This window comes from Haemaphysalis longicornis, unplaced genomic scaffold, assembly GCF_048455015.1.
Source record: "Haemaphysalis longicornis isolate Haplotype H1 unplaced genomic scaffold, Haemaphysalis longicornis Haplotype H1 scaffold_7, whole genome shotgun sequence".
Taxonomy (NCBI): Eukaryota; Metazoa; Arthropoda; class Arachnida; order Ixodida; family Ixodidae; genus Haemaphysalis; species Haemaphysalis longicornis.
In genome coordinates, this window is record NW_027526422.1 from 28,050,085 (window position 1) to 28,066,767 (window position 16,683).

Below are 16,683 nucleotides of genomic sequence, written 5' to 3' on the forward strand. Positions count from 1 at the left end.
AGGGATAAGCTTCTCTGACTACATGAGCGCCGACACAAGCGCAGTCACGGTGGAAGTTTTGTATGACGGAGATATGTTTCGGCTCGTAGGAAGCGTGGAGGAAGTGGAAGCCGAAGACGCTGATGACAACGCTCAAGATGCCGAAGATCCCGTGCCAACACTGGGTCAAGTGATGGGGGCCCTGGATCTGTTGCGGCAGCTTGCCGCAATAGATGAGAAGTCAGAAGACACACTGGACGCAAGAAATCTGTGTGGTCAATCCTTACGAAGCGCATGCAAGCAAAGACCACCGTTTTCTTTTCTGAGAAATACACTTTCAGTCTTCGGGGCTTGAGGTAACAGCTCTTGTTTCTTTCCAAATGCACTGCAGGCGTTGGTCGTTTCTGCGAGCAGCAATTTGATTTCCAGCACATTTACACTTGTTTACAATTTGCAACTGAGATGTCGCGATAGCTTTCTGGATGTCGCTACGTCATATAGTCGAGTAGATTGAATTTATTGACCGAGAAATGCCATACCTAATTTAACAAAGTTTCTGGTTTAATGAAATAATTTGTGGCTCCGCATGACCCTGTTAAATCGAGTTTTGACTGTATTTTCAGACTTCCTTCTGTGGGATGAGTATGGTCCAGTGACACGACCGTAACTTGTCTTTCAATGCGTGTACCTTTGAAGCAAATGACCCCGCTGCCCGCCAAGAAGTCATGGGCTCACACGGTGCTTCTTTTTCCTCAGATGCAGAAAACGACAAGTTGTCTGACTCTGAGGCAGAGTCGCCGAGACGCCGAAGGGCACTGCCACTCGTCGATGAGGAGCCAAGCACGCAAGATAGTAGTAGTGACAGAGCAGACTCTGGTAAGAATCTTCCAACCGTGGCCGGCTGGGTGTCTCCTACCTTGTCGAGAGGTAGAGGAAGCAACACATTGGGTTCCTTTGTTACTGTGTTGTAATACCCAGTTAACCTCCGCGCAGCCCTAGCTGACATAAAATGAGAGCCAAGCGCTGTGTGTTGAGGATTCAGCTATATAGTTGAGTGTTAAGCAAAATAGTGGCAGCACTTAGTGGGGACTGTCGAACTGACACTTCATTGTAGCTGCATGGCTAGCTGACATCGATGCTATTTCAGATGTACGTTTTCTAGGCGAAGGACCATCTCCAGTAGTGGCTATCTATGCCAGACAAAATTCTTTATGCCAAGGATAATCCGTTTCCAGACAAAACATTGTGGGATGCGTGTCTGGTATATGCCTCTGTAGAGGCTGTTCGGCTGTGTATTGTAGGCTGTTCCAGGTGCTAGTTTGTGCAGATTTTTTGCCGCATCCTCAACCTTAGGGAACAGAGCCTGAGGTGATTTTTTAATCATAAAGTTGTATCACCATGCGTGAAGGCTGCGCATTTCAAGGCAGAGTTGCCAGTGGCCTGCGCTGCGCAAGTGGTTCCCAAATTTTGAACAGTCGGCAGTTCATTCTGGACACTGGTAACTACGTAACCACTGTTTTTCACGTGCATCAGTGACAGCAGCGGGCGGCGAGTATTGTAGTATTCCACAATTTACATGTTCAGAAGCAGTGAGTTCAAGAGAAATATGCCGCTTTCTGTTCTTGGATGGGACATGTGCTGGGAAGGAAAATGTATTTTTTTAGTACAGAGGGGCACTTTGAGTCTGGAGCGTTATTCAAAGCTCAGGGAGTGCTTGTGTTACTCAAAACAGCTGTTCTGTGTGCTCACCTCAAAAAAAAAAAAAAAAAAAAGTTACACCCTTTTGGTATGCCGGTCTAAAACCTTTAGGCTCATTGTGTTGGAACAGGAGTAATAAGCCCCACAATATTCTTTCAGGATAGTGTGAACAGTGAAGTTGCTGACAGTCAGTTTTTGCTCCGTACTCTGTATTACCAGCACCGACCAACTGTACCAAATTTCTTTTTGCTATCGTCCCAGTAAAATTTGTGTTGTAGTAGCAATAGTGCAAGGCTCAATTGAGCTATGCAGCATATTTTCATATGCAGTACATGAGGTCCTTTTTCGTTTTCTCGTTGACCTTCGAAGACTTGTACTGTAAGGTAAGAATTTAAACCAAACAACGCAGCATGTCATCTTTTTTATATTGCATTCAGTGCAAGTGACTTTTGTGTTTCCTTTTAATTCATTCCTTACCACAGATTCCGAATCTGACTCTGACGATAGCTCAGAGTCTGACAGCAGCTCAGAAGGTGATGACGACGAGGGATCGTCGTCGTCAGAGTCGGCGGAATCGGATTCAGAATCGGACGTTGAGAAAGGCATCAAGGCTATCGTCAGTGATGAGGAGGAGCTCGTACCTTCCAAGCCCTCCGGGAAAGGTTCTCGGATCCTTATGGAGTTGTCTGCATCAGACATATCATCGGACGAAGATCCCTTGCTGGGCATGGGCACCGTGCAACAGAGGTGAAGGAAAAAAAGTTCCTCTTGTGTTTTCCTTTGGCTTGCTTGATTGCAATTCAGGGCTCTCAGCTTTAGTACTCTGCATTTTATTCAAACGTCTTTTGGGGCTTAAAGGAGCCATGAAGAAAAAATACAGCTTCGTTTAATTAGAAAGAGCTAGGATTCAGTATCTCAGTCAGTTCCATTAGAGCCACAAAAGATGTTTTTTAACGAAAAAAAGCAAGAAGTATTTGAAAACTTTCAAATTTTGCGCCACAGTGACGTGTTATGACGTCATACGGCGTTATACGGGCCAACAACGTGTTATGACGTCATACGGGCCAACAATGAAATATAATTTTCAGTGCGTTAACGGCACGTTAGCATTCAAGTGATGCGGTCAAATGGCACTAGAGGCCTCATTACAGACGTCCAGTCATGTGTCGTTGCGACAGGTCAGTTAGGTGGCCGCCAATCGCACAAACAAGGTTTCGTGACGTCATAGAAAAGTTGTGGGAAATTGGCTAGGGGGTCGCGACTGCTTCACACGTTTTCTTTCATATCTCCGTTATTTGTTCGAAGATTGCGGTGATATTGGTATCATTGCTATTGGGACTAAGCAGTCTTTCTAATAAACCCAACTTGTATTTTGTCTTCATGGCTCCTTTAAGCTTTTGACGTTGTAATAAGAATAGCCCCGGGGATGGAGTAGGTTAGCGGAAAATAATATTGCCTTGGAACCAGCAATACACAACTCACGGGATGGGGTCTTAATGCCCAGAGATATAATTCGAAGTAGTACAGCTTTCTTTTTTGCGTGTCTGTGCAGTTACTGGGCACTTTTGTGGCAGTGGATGAGGTCCATTGCTGGTTGCTTCATGAATATTCTCAACATTAGACTATTGTTTATTTATAGGCCGTATGTTTTGAAACTCTATAAAAGCACACTGTCTTGACATTTGCTACAGGGGCTGCATGGAGTAAGCATCTTTAATGCCTGATTTTAGGGTGAATGCCTTAGGAACGAGCTAGAATGATGATTATGGCATAGTGTGCATTTTGATACCAGCATTGCAACAGTCTTAGTTTGAGTCGGGGCTGTACACTTGTGCAGCGGCGGAAGTGTGACAGTGCCGTTTGTTTGTTTCCATTGACAGCAGGGAGCCACTGGAAAGGCGAACATCAGCGGCGGTTGAGGCCTCGCCATCATCAGCTGTCGAAGAAGACATCAGAAGGGAGACTCCTGACCTTGACGACATCGAACTTCCCCCTACGCCTCTGTTTGACGAGAGGGACGAGAAAGAGGAAGGAGAATTGTCTCCCGAGTTCACAGAGGATGACTCCGCTGCCGTGGAAGCGAGGCACTCTCCGGCCATTGTCGAAGACACGCCTGCCACAGAGGATGTCGAGGGCAGCACCAAGGAGGCGGAGTCCGGTGCCCTGGAGTACGAGGCCTCTGAAGCACTCATGGCGCTCGCCGCCGGCTTTGTGCCTCCCGAAGATGAGGGCAAGGCCGAGACGAGAAGGCCCGAGACGCCTCCGACGAAGGCCGAGACGGAGAAAGAAGTGCCTCTGGTGAACGGCGATGCTGCGAAGCTACTGCCAGCGAAGAAGGACCTCGCCAAGGAGCTGGAGGTGGACAAAAAGGAGGAGGAAGAAGACGAGGCCTCCAGCTACCTCATTTCCGACCACTCTTACTGCCTGCCCCAGCAGCAGCCAGAGGCCAACGCGGAGGCGGTGGTTGCCGGCGACCATGAGTATGCATCTGCGGCGCCGCCGGTGGCAGTTGCTGCACCCGCTCCGGCGGTGGCGGATATTCCGGAAGCCCGGACGCCGCCTCCTTTGGCGTCTTCTCCGCCGCCCAAGACCAAAGTGCGAAAGAAGCGGAAGTCCAAGGAGGACTCCTTCTACGACTCCTGCTTGTTCGATGTGCCCCTGGAGCCGATTGCCAAGCTGTCGCGGGAGGTGGCCTTCGCTCGGCGCAATGTGGTGGACGAGATGAACATTCTGTATGAGTTCCTGCGGACGGGTGTGGACCTTGAGGATGTGCAGTACCTGAAGCGCAGCTACGACGCCATGCTGCAGGATGAAGTGCAGGGCTACTGGCTCAACGACACCCACTGGGTTGACCATCCACATATCCTTGGCTGCTGCTGTTGCTGCTTTACTGCTGCTGGCTGGGGGACAACTGGAGTTGCCGTTTGGTGCAGCATGTTAATAGCTTGTGGCCTTTCTTTTAAGTGCAGCGCACTTTAGGGGCTCGACTCGTCGTTTTAGCTCCCCCCACGGCGTACCGTCGTCACGGCGTCCCACACAAGCTTCAAAAAAGAAGCTGTTTATATAGTAATAACCGCTCGAAACTCCTGAACCACTGGCACTTGTCATACATCTCCCTGTTGTTAGCACAAAGAAAACTGCAGGTATAATTGAGTCAAAGTGCATGTAATTAACCAGCAGCCCCCGCATTCATTTAGTTAGGAATGCTCGTTGGGTTGGTTTGTATGATAGTTAGTGGAAAAAAGTGTCAGTGCAAGAAAAGAATGGCGTCTTCCAAACTACGCAGTAAGGCGCCGGCCTGTCCGGAATTAAAAACAAGCAAAAAAAAAAACTCGCTTGCATAGTTGTAGGCAGGGGCGCACAAGCACTGCTAAGGCGGGAAATTTGAAATGCGTTGGACAAACCTCCGTTCAGTTCATCAGGAGAGGAGTAAGGCAAGTCGGGGAAGAGTGTGATGGGTGGTAGCAGTGAGCGGATAGCGGCGCCACAGCCCATTATGGCGAATCACTGCTCGGCACTTCTGACAGCTTTCACGTTGAGTGCACTGGCTTTAATTTTTTTGTTTTATTCTTTTAGCTGTGCCCATGCTGTTGTATGATTGCTTTGAAGCTGTTTGTGTCGGCCATGTTCTCAGCTTTTGCAGGCTCTCAGACGGCTTAGTCCCATTAGCAGTACATTGAATGACTGATGCAATTTAATCAGTGTTTTTGCTGCGTAGTAAGTACATCTGTAGAGCTTTGAGAGTATGAAAAAGGGCAGGTAGAATTGATATACGATAACCTGGATTTATTTACTTCTGTGGCCTAAGGATTTTTGTTCCGCTACCTGCGTATTGCACATATTGTTACACTCGTGCACCTTATCTAAAAGATAAAAGGGATAGTTCTGCGTTTAGAAATTACAACCGCGCACACTCTTTGCCCTAAAAAAAAGAATGTTTAGGGTCTGTACAACAGGTTTGCTGTTACTGGCAAACCATTTTGGCAATCCCAAATTAGAGTCAGTTGGAAGATTAAGGAACTACAGAGACTACGTACATTTCACTTCAATCAAAAGGTTACTGTAAGTTGGTAAAACAAACATGCTAGGTGTAACTCAAACTGTATTATTAAATTTAGTAATTAGGCAAAAAAAAGGTTATTGTGTTGGAATAACAAGCATGTCACGTGTAACTCGAGCTGTATTATGAAATTTAGTAATTAGGCAAAAAAAAATTCAGGAAGTGGCAATGACACCCAATGACCCCTCCCACTGATGCCGCTGGCCAGTGCCAGTGATGTCACTGGCATTGCCTGCGTCGATTGGCTGATGCCGTTTAAGTCATTGTAACTGTTAATAGCAGCTGAAAATCAAGGTATCGCTCATTTTTAGCACTTACGGAAATCAACATTGAACAATAATAGACAGTTTTAGTTGAGCGTACGCAGAGAGTTGCGCACGCCAGTAGCGGCAGCGCAGTGCGCGCAGCAAAGTTCTCGTGAAGAACCAGTTTTAGTTGACCGAATGCAGAAGTTGATGCATGGGTAAACCAGTAGCGCCGAAATTCGCGCTTTGTGTGTCGTGCAGCGCCACTAAACACCAGATTGGCGAACAAAACATGCGGTTGCCGAGACATGTCGGCCAGCGCCAGGCGTAAACCTAGCCAGACGAAGCCGTAAACCAGTTTGTGGGGAGACGCTGTTCCTTTGTTCCTTTCGTTTCGTGGGTGAGAGACCGGCAAGAGGACGGGAAGGGTCTCACGTACAGCCCGCAAAGCCAGCAAGACCCGTAACGCAAGAAGCCCAAACTTACCGGCGCACGCAAAGCGTGCAGCTCCCACTTGGGTGGGTGCTCTCGCGCCCCCGCAAGTTCCTTGCGTGCGCAGAGTTGCTGCGTGTGCTCAACTAAAACTGTCTAATGTCATGCCAATGCATGGTTATTGCAGCTGGGGACGTAGGTTCAGAATTCTGTGCGTAATGTTAGATTGTACTCATTCAGGAGTGAGTGGTCGCAAAAGTCGTACCGTAAATTGAGTCTCAGAAGGGCTATAACTCTTGAAATCATGCTTGGCCATTGCCACCGCGCTGTGCCTTGTTGTGTCCTTAACGTTTCTGTGCACCGACCAACATACCAAACCCGACCAAAAAGAAGAAGAAAGAGGAGGCCCGGGTGCACGTAACGGGGTGTGCCCGCAGTGAGGGCTACTACAAGATGGACGTCAAGGAGAAGGCGCGCTTCAAGCAGTCTGGCAGCGCAGTACCCCAGATGGAGCAGCAGGCAAGTCTTGCACGCACCTAGGGTGGTGGGGGGTAGCAAAGTGGCCGCCATGATGTTGAGCTACAACACGTGTTCACAGTGGCATTTTTTGTTGTCATTGGTTACCTCTCGTACCTGAGGAGCCACAGCCAACAGTGGCCTTTGAATGTCGCATGCATTAGTGGCACGTGAGGCCACTTTCCTATGGCTTGTCACCGTGTCATTTGAAAGCCAAAAAAGCCACGGCTGATCTTTTGATCGAGCCATCCAAGTTTTAGGCTATGAGCTCTGTTAGGAAAAGAAAAGTGTATGTTTCGTTTTTGCTTATTGGAGGTGGGTATTGAACTGTTGTAGCAAATGGCTTGTTTGAAAAAGTTGTTTTACAGATTAGAGTAAATTCACACGGCTTTTAATTCACATGGCAGGAGTGAGACCGTCGTTAATCAAGTCGTTCACGGCTGTCTTGGAGATAATAATAATAAAAGCTTGAAAAAAATTTTCAATTGTTCATGACAGGTTGGAGTGTCTTGGATACTATGTCATGTTTTGAGCAGTTGATTAACTGGGCTGACTAATATTTTCACTCGATAAAAATATTAATGTGACTAACTGAGCTGAAAAAACTTTTCACTGAGTGAGCTTATCTCCAGGTGTGAAGCCTTAGGGCATCCAAATTAGTGCCAAGTGCAGCAATTCTTGTAAACATTCAGCTTATGTGAGATTGTTTTCTGCACTTAAGGAAAAAATGATTTCCAATGGCTGGTACCTTGATACCGTGTTTCATTATTGCTTGCCAGGCTCAATTCTTGCGAAAGCTTTGACATTTTCCTATTCAGACATGCTACAAATTTGCATGAGAAGAAACTGCTACATTTACAAATTAAAGCGATTCTTTAGGTGAGTTACGTGACAAATAATTTAGATTTAATCATTGATAATGCTTGTTCATTTTTAATGGCTTATATTATAAGGATCCTGGGGGAGGACATTGTAGTGACGCTTTACCATTAATATTCCCTCATTCCTTTTGTGCACGTCTGTTGATAAATAGGGTAATGCCCTTTAGGATGTCATCAGGCAAGTAACTGCACTACTAACTGGTGTGTTTGTCATTTGTCATCTCTGCACCTCTCAGGACCCAGCAAGTAAAGCCCGTGTTGCTGCCCAGTCAAGCAGGGAAGCACGGTCAAACCAGCGACGACTGCTGACTTCTTTCGGAGAAGCCGAAGTGATCAGCGACTTGCTCAAATTCAACCAGCTGAAGGTGAGGATTGCGTGCTTGCTGAGATTTGCATGGCACGTGTGACAGAAGAAAAGAGCACGCTTGAAGTTTCTTTTAAACAGACAATTATTGTCCCATATTGCTGACTTACGCCAAGCCAGCTGACTTCGTGTGGTTGATAGAATTGAGAGTTTCTTAAAAATGGGACTGTCATTTTACGAGTAGTTGATTCCACAAATTCGATGTCTAAAGGGACGTGCATCTGAGCAGCTTCCACGACATCATATTTCTGCTGGCCGCAACGCTCGCTGGCTGATTAAAATTTAGTTATGCGCTAAATGTTCGCGCTTAAACCAATAACAGTGAAACTCTAGGGGTTCTTGCAAAAACGCCTGTGATTTTTGCCTGGAAGTGCTTTGCTAGCACAGGGTGGACAGTCAATGCATCCTTGGTTCCTTTATGAGGTCCCAGAACAGAGATGTGAGTGAATGCAGCAAGCGCATGGAGAAACCGTGACCTGGATACCTTGAATGTAGCCTGTCGCGCGAGACGTTCAGCAAGGGCCGCCATCACAGCTTGCGCTATCTATAGTATCGCTGATTGAAAACCGGGACTGCTGTTTATTATGTAGAGCTCTGTGAAAACAAAAATAGATGCCTTTTTTTTTCTCCTGACATGGCGCTGGTGAGACACATTCGAAATCGCTACTTTTTAAATGTGTCTGTTTTTCGAAATACTTCATTAAATCGAGAATGGTGCTGAATCAATTTCGTTAGTTCGAGTTCATAAAAGCTTTGAGCCATACGGGGAGCTGGGGGGAACCCGAATTAGTTCGTCAGATCAGAGAATTTGTAAAATCAGACTTTGTTACATTTTTAGCAGTTAACACAACTAAGCCGCCTCAACACTTGTCCTTCACTTCGGATTGCTGGTACTAATGGCAGGCCTAGGGGTTAGCTCGTTTGGGACCATGGTTTGAACTTCAGACCAGGATAGATCTTGAATTCCAGATTTTTGGACGTCTTTACACGTGGCTTCTCCCATGCTGCGCTTGGCTGGGTGCCAGTCTTTTTCCCTCTTTCTGCTCGATGCGGTGAGCCAGCACGCTGTTCCCTCATCCTTCTCCGTACCCGTGCAGTTCCGCAAGAAGCAGCTCAAGTTTGCCAAGAGTCGCATCCACGACTGGGGCCTGTTTGCCCTGGAGCCGATAGCGGCGGACGAGATGGTGATCGAGTATGTGGGCCAGATGGTGCGGCCCATCATGGCCGACCGGCGGGAGCAGTACTACACCCAGGTGGGCATCGGCAGCTCGTACCTGTTCCGGGTGGACGTCGAGACCATCATCGACGCCACCAAGTGCGGCAACCTGGCGCGCTTCATCAACCACAGCTGCAACGTGAGTGCCCCCTCTCCCTCTGGGCCGCCCCTGGCCGATGCGTCTGTGTGCATGACCAAAAAGACAATCTCGTATTGTAAAGCTTACTGGATTATGGAGCAGTCCGCATGTTGGAGGAGTGTTTTGGGGGTTATACATTCTGTTGTGCCACCCAAGTAACCAACACATCTGTCAGCGACTCTTGGGTATTGAACAGTGTTTTCTAGGCTTGTGCTAATAGTAATATTTTAGTTCGATACGAATTTGAAGTGAATAAGTCCGTGGGGTCAAATACTTTTGAAGCGAATTCGAATAGTTGTCAGGTGTCACTGAGACACTTAGCTTCCGGGCCTGGCGGGATCTTCATAAAGAAGTTCTATATCAGGTTGGCACTCGTGGACGCACTGGCCATGTCGCTTGACCGACACCGGCGGGGCCTAGTCCCGAGGACGTCGTGAACGTGGGTGGGATGTGGAGGCTCTGCGCATCCCGACCTCCCACTCCCTGCTGGCCTCAAATAAAGTCTTTCTCTCTCTCTCTCTCTGAAGTACTAACTGATGCCCACAGAAGTTGAAGCGCAGAGTGCAATAAACACCTGCTCCCTGCACGTGTGCCGCACGGTAACCAAACAAATTGTTTCGTCACTGTTTCATCGTTTTAAACAATGAAACGGGAGCCTTGACTTTCTTGACAAATGTACTCGCGTAAGATGGCTACGACAACACTCTGAATGTGGCTTAGCTTGTTTTAGCTCTACATGTAGTCAAGATGTAAGTGTGATGTCAATGGCACTGCAGCTTGCCTAACAAAACCAAAACTCCTCATATTACTTGAGCACAGTTTTGATATTCATTCACCCCGAATACTCCGAAATGCCGGAAATTTTAAATTCGGGTTGAAGCGAATTTGAATACCGTAATATTCGAATATTTGAAGTGCTCGTATATTCGCACAATCCTAGTATTTTCATTGTTCAGTGTTAAGGCTGACCACTTGAATTGAGATTGAGCATTTGCTTTTTTTACATGTTTGAGTAGACGTTAGTGGAGTACATATTTGCAGCTTAAAAAGGAGATAATTTGTGAAGAATTACCTTTTAAAACATTGATTGAGCTTTACTAAAAAAAAAGTGGAAGAAGCAACCATTGCCTGTAGCTGTTGCTTTTGCCAACCAAAATTCAAATTTTGTGGGTTTGACGCATAATCACAAGCAGGAAGAGGTAGGAAATTTCTGAAAGGGGATGCCCTGGGGGGCATTACTCATAACTCTGGCAGATGGAGAGGAGTAGCATCAGCAGCAGTTTAATTTTGTGGACATTTCTCAGTTTCTTGCGCTAGGCATTTGTGGGCCAACACTTTCCTGGTGGATGTCCATTCTGTAACAAATTGTAACAGTTTGAGTGACCTTATCGCCTGTGCTTTGGATTGTGGGGCCAAACAGGAGCTGGAACGATAAACTTTATAAAAGGAGAAACAGGAATTGGACATCCAAGTGTAGAGATGAAGGGAGGGTATATGTTGTAATGAAGCATTTATAGTCCCCCTAGGGGCCGGCGGGGCCACTTGTAAATGCTGGGAATTTAGACTGCCTTCGAGCAATACCAATGGGGCAGAGTTTTCTGCCTGAAAGCATTGCAGGAGAGGTATAAAGCTTGTACGTGTCACATGTGCTTGTTGCTATGAACATTTGTTGTGTACATCTTAATGGGGTTTTGCTCGTTCCTGTTACAGTGAAACCCAGTTATATCAAACTCACAAAAAAAAAACATCTATCCATTCGATTCAAGTCATATATAAGCATGCTAACGAATTGGATGTCATAATAGCACGTACCATTCATAAAAACACTTTATTCATGAAACTGCCTTACTTTCGCATGAAATAGGCCTGTGTCTTTTTCTGCTTGAATAACCTTGCTGCCTGAGACAGTACACACTTCTCCATGTTGTCTAAAGAGTCAGAGAAGCTGAAGTTGCAACTTTTCACATTCGCAAAAACTGCCTTGAGTGCACCAATCACCTCAGAGGTTGTGAGCAGAGGATTTTAGTTGCTTTCCTTGTCGTACACGCGTTCAATTGCACTTGGTATGTTGTCGGCAATGTAGTCTGCCAAACTCTTCTATCGTCGTGACATCATCCACACACACAAACTTGCCAACCGTTGATCTGGCAACAGCATCTGGAAGTTCCAACAGCTTAGGGTGCCTTGATGCTCGCGCGCTCCGCTGAGGGTGAGGACAGCCGCGTCGTCTGCTACTGCATCCGCCATTATGCCTCCTGCCGCAGCTGGGTAGCATGCGAAGCGCGTGACCATTTGCGGTGCACGGTACGTTCAGGCACAAGCGCACGTTCGCAAGCTTTTCTATTTTGCGAAGCTTAGCCAGCACTTAGCGCTGTTGTTGCCTAAATGCTTATCAAAGGAACGAAGTATGCCTTGTAAGCTAATGGCCTGTGCCTGTGTTAGGCGTCAGTGGCTGATGTAGACTTCTATGTATTAAAAACGAATCTTCTTCCTTAGGCGGGAAACAACAGACGTTCGATAAGTCTAAACCTTTACCTATTTTCTTTGTAAAAACGTTGTTCCAAACACGCTTCCCATCGTTTAAGGGGGGACACTGGTCTTGAGGACGTTTTTGTTATTTTTTAACCTATGTGCTTGAGATTTACACATTGAGTGTATTTCAACATCCTGAGCACAAATATGCAGTCAGTTTTCATCTATGGGGTGTACGTTTAGAGTTGTGCAACATGTTATGTCACTCCGTTTCGGGCAATTTTTTCATTATGTACCTATGAAATACTCAAATAGCTTTTATTCCTTTGTGCCCTAGAAGGACCAGGGAGTGCAACTATACCACTGCAGTAATTTTAGCATGGTTTCTGCAAACGCTGTAGAATTTGTAAATGTCAGGTCATCAATTTTCTGTTTTTTTAAAACTAACTGCATAAAGTCTTGTCTCAGCAAAAAGAAATTCTGTACTTTTGTGGTTTTATTGCACTGTTCAGTTCATAAGCTTTCGAATGCAGCAAAAATGATGTAAATCGAACCAGTACATCCCAAGATATAGTACCCGACAGCTGACCGTGTGGGACAAAAATTCGTTCTGAGAAAACAGGGCACGAAGTTTGCAAACATAGGCAAAAATGGTCATTTAGGCGACTTCAAAGGGCGACAGCTTCGTGAATACTTCTGATACAGCTACAATATTTTGCAGGTACATTCTTTGGGACCTGTACACTGCAAATAAATTAATACAGAAAATTGATTTTTTGGCAAATTTTCGGTCCTCAAGACCAGTGTCCCCCCTTAAAGCACTTACATACATGCTGCCAGCAGCTGTACATGTACCACAGCGTAAAAATCTCAGTATTGTGGAGCTAGCTAGTGTTTACAATGTTTACAAACAATTTATTAATTTTCCAAAACTGACATCATTGCATTGCACGCAGAAAAAGCCCCCCCTCCCCCCCCCCTTCCCCACACACACACACACACACACACACCCCTTGTTCCAAGGAATAAGGTGCCGAGCGGCAATACTGTGTAAATACGCTGGTAAGATGAAATGTGAACTACTTTATTAGTATTCTTGCGGAAATGATTCAAACATTTAAATTTTTGTGGCATATAAACACCTGTTTTTATCTTATTATTATCTGACATTGATACGCATCCCCGCCCCACCATTTACAGAAGATATTTTACGGGCATACCTGAACACATCACATCCATACTGCCGCTCCACTTTTACGAAACAAAACCCAAAAATTCCAGTGAACATGTGATTTATTCGTGTAATGCTGCGCCTGCAGAAGAAATTTCACTAATAAAATCCTACATGAAGAACTTGCTGAGGACTGTCGCTGACTCGCTGTTATCTTCATGACTGCATTCGGTTTCAGCCTTTCCCAACCATCCCACAGTTTTATTCATAGTAGTTTGGTTCAAAGTAAGCCTGCAAAGGAAATTACAACTGGATTTCAGCAGACTGGCAAAATAACGATTAATGTACGTCCTTGTCATCTAACCAAACCCTCATTTGTGCGCGCTGTATGATCCCCGGCAAGAACAAGCTGTGTGTGTGACAGAGAGAAGTATTTATTCATTGGAGAGGTTAGCTCCACGGGAAAATTTTAATAATCTGATTTCACGTGCGTTTTCCCGTGAGCCGTTTCAATGAGCGCGACAATGGACCTTGCCCGCTGTTAGGGTAATACGATAAACCTTTGCACTGAAAATGTTTGCGAATAAAAAACAATCAGCTGGCGAAAGATAAGGTCGTTGGGGCGATACTTTATAGCAGGCATTACAGATTTATTTCTATGAAAAGTTTGTAGCCAAGTCGTGATTTCCTACTAGGGCAGAATTTAATTATCGTGTAAGAATGACACAACACTGCGCAATAGGCCTGGGCTTGTTTTTACTTGTCATTTAAAAAGCACTGCTTCACAAGAACGAAGACAGCGGTAACCGGCCCGGCATCGTAACGCTGAACATTTTTCACAGTAACAGCATAACTTTTGTGTCCAAACGTTCTCATTTCGGAAGAGGCATGTAAGTTTCGACGAAGTTGTGGAAAGCGTGCACGAATAAATATAAATTCTGAACCCAGGGTGAAACTTTCCCACGCAACGACACTACTCTGAAACCCTCGGTAGTACTTTGGAATGTATCAGAATACTCGGGGCCCTTTAGGCTGCGCCAAATATTACCCACACGGGTGCTTTTGCATTCAATAAAATAAAAGATAATGGTGCGCTAAATATTTCTGGCAGATGAAATAGCTTCGCGCTAAAAAAAAATAAATGTTAACTTACGATACAAATGGATGAGGCTTTGGTGAAATGCCGTTTGTCGCGCTTGATTTTCGCTGTCCAAAGAAGCCTTCTTTTCGATCCCCTGGGCAAGTGCTAGAGTTTTCAGCAATTCCTAGAATAATTTTTGCCCTGCGGCCCGCATCACAAGGGCATGGTGATGGAAACGATCGCATAAAACTGGTGGGGAACGAGCATCGAGCGAGCAACAACATGCACACCAAGCGCCGGGGCCCGGCCGGAGGAGTCAAAATGGCGGCCACGCTGTCGCCAAGGCCGCCGAGGCGGCACCTGCCCTTTCAAAAGCTGACACCACTCTAAGCGGGGCCGCGCGCATCGAGGCACTCTACAACAGCTCGCTCCACCTTCCTGCAACACCAGCGGTGGCTTCCTTAGGATTTTCGAAGCAATTTCGGGTGGTTTCTTTAGTAGCATATGCCCAGAGCCTACTTCGAGAAGGTTAATCTAAACTCCCTGCCGATCATGCTAAGGTTGCTCTTGGGAATCTCGTGTGCCACGGAGACATCGGAATTTTCACCACAGTTGACTCTATTTATTATTACCAGCTTCACGGCAAAAGACAAATTCTGTCACTTGCACTAGCAAGGCCGCCAAATAAGCCTTCACTTAGTGACACTAGGGTTAGCCACCACAACTACATTTCAGAAGAAAGCCCGCAAAGTGGGAACGAACGAAAAAAAAGCATGGTGGGTGGTGGGCCAGGATCATTTTTGCAGGGGTGCTGTTGACGGCTCACCCTACACAGTGCATTAGTGCAGTCACGATAGGCAGACTAAAGGGAAGGAGGAGAAAGAGCTGCCCGCTGCCCATGAGTGGAAGGGCTAAACCACCTTTAGTGCTGTGCCAGTGGAAATTATCCTTTGCCCCAAGGGAAAGCCAACTTGGGGAAGCATTTCTATGGCATTTGGCAACTTGGGAGTCGGTGGTATTTTTGTTCGATATTGGCGTAATTTTTCCTATATATTCTCACTACAAATATACCGTGACCAGAAATAGCTCGATATAGAGGACAATTCGATGTAAATGTGTTTGATATAGTCGGGTTCAACTGCATTGCCCTTTGTTTTATAAAAGCTGGAGGGATGTTTGCTCGTTTCAATCATCTGTAAACGTTTAGAAAACGAACTGAAAAGCAGGCCGTGGATAATTCATATTTGTGTGGGAGGATTGTAAGGAAATTCACGAGAAATGGTCAGACAATGTGAGTAGCTGTTGCATCACCCCCGAGTTGCCGCTGGCTACTGCCCTTTTCTTCTCCTAATGAAAACAGCGCAAAAGACAGGACAAAGTAAGGAACCACAGGCGCTGCGGTTTCTTACTTTGTCCCGTCTTTTGCGCCGTTTTTATTCGTAATACAATGTCCGAACTGGCCCTCCAGCAAACCCTTCTGCTCGTTTCTTTTCGTCCGTGCAGCCCAACTGCTACGCCAAGGTGATCACAGTGGAGGGGCAGAAGAAGATTGTCATCTACTCAAAGCAGCCCATCAACGTCAACGAGGAGATCACCTACGACTACAAGTTCCCGCTGGAGGACGAGAAGATTTCGTGCCTGTGCGGAGCGCCCCAGTGCAGAGGTTTCTTGAACTGAGCTGTGCGGCCCCGAGTGTGTGTGTGTGCGTGTGTGTGTGTGTACAGTGTACAGTACTCATCTCATCTTTGCCCTGGTTGTGCCGGGAAGAACGAGGCCAGGAGAGCACCGCGAGGGACTGTGCTTCGCGTGTGCTGCAATGTTTCCCTCTCCCCGTGTTGGCATTGTACAGTCGATTTTCCGCAAAAAACACATCATTTATTGTATATAAGAGAGAGAGAGAAACAGTCATTTTTGTGAAGCACTCTCTAACTGCATCCTTTTCTTTATTTTTTTTTTCTTGTTGTTTTCAGACATGTACAGTGGTTCCTCTACAAACACTTGTAATAAATGAATTGATGCACTTTGTACACAGTGTGTACTGAGAGGTGCGCTCGCAGTTGAGTTGACATGTGGTCTCTTGCCTGGTTATTTCTGGCACAAAGAGCTGGCTGTCTCGGACGAAGCTGGCTGTGAGCAGGGCCGGGTGCCCTTGAGAAGTCTAGGCTAAATCAGTTGCCGTGGCGTTCAATTTTGTTGTACTGTTACCACTCAAAAGTTTGTTTTAGGAAGAATTCAGTACACTTTATTGTGGTGAAGATCATTTTCACATTACCTTTGCCCCAGACATTCTGAAAGAGGCTGCATCGCGCTCGCTGCTAGTTGTCATGTTGTGTATGAGAATATGTGCAAACTAGAAGTGCCTGCTCTGAGAGAAGTAGAGAGGACAAATTTTTTTTCGGAGTATGGATTGAACTGCAAGTGTGTTTAGA

The 16,683-nt window shown here is 46.1% G+C and overlaps 1 protein-coding gene across 4 annotated transcripts in view; it reads left to right on the plus strand.

The window, feature by feature from the left end:
• The window catches only part of LOC144144949 (histone-lysine N-methyltransferase SETD1-like), a 32,837-nt gene extending 16,517 nt beyond the window's left edge, over positions 1–16,320 (plus strand). For 3 of the 4 annotated variants that reach the window (XM_077676453.1, XM_077676452.1, XM_077676450.1), the window contains exons 8-14: positions 736–855; positions 2,160–2,424; positions 3,558–4,534; positions 6,773–6,933; positions 8,048–8,176; positions 9,273–9,530; positions 15,758–16,320. In XM_077676453.1, the coding sequence (XP_077532579.1) occupies positions 736–855; positions 2,160–2,424; positions 3,558–4,534; positions 6,773–6,933; positions 8,048–8,176; positions 9,273–9,530; positions 15,758–15,931 (2,084 nt within the window). In that variant the 3' untranslated portion in view covers positions 15,932–16,320. The remainder of the gene's footprint in view (positions 1–735; positions 856–2,159; positions 2,425–3,557; positions 4,535–6,772; positions 6,934–8,047; positions 8,177–9,272; positions 9,531–15,757) is intronic. The other variant, XM_077676451.1, reaches the window with a different exon arrangement.
• The last annotated feature ends 363 nt before the right edge of the window (positions 16,321–16,683 follow it).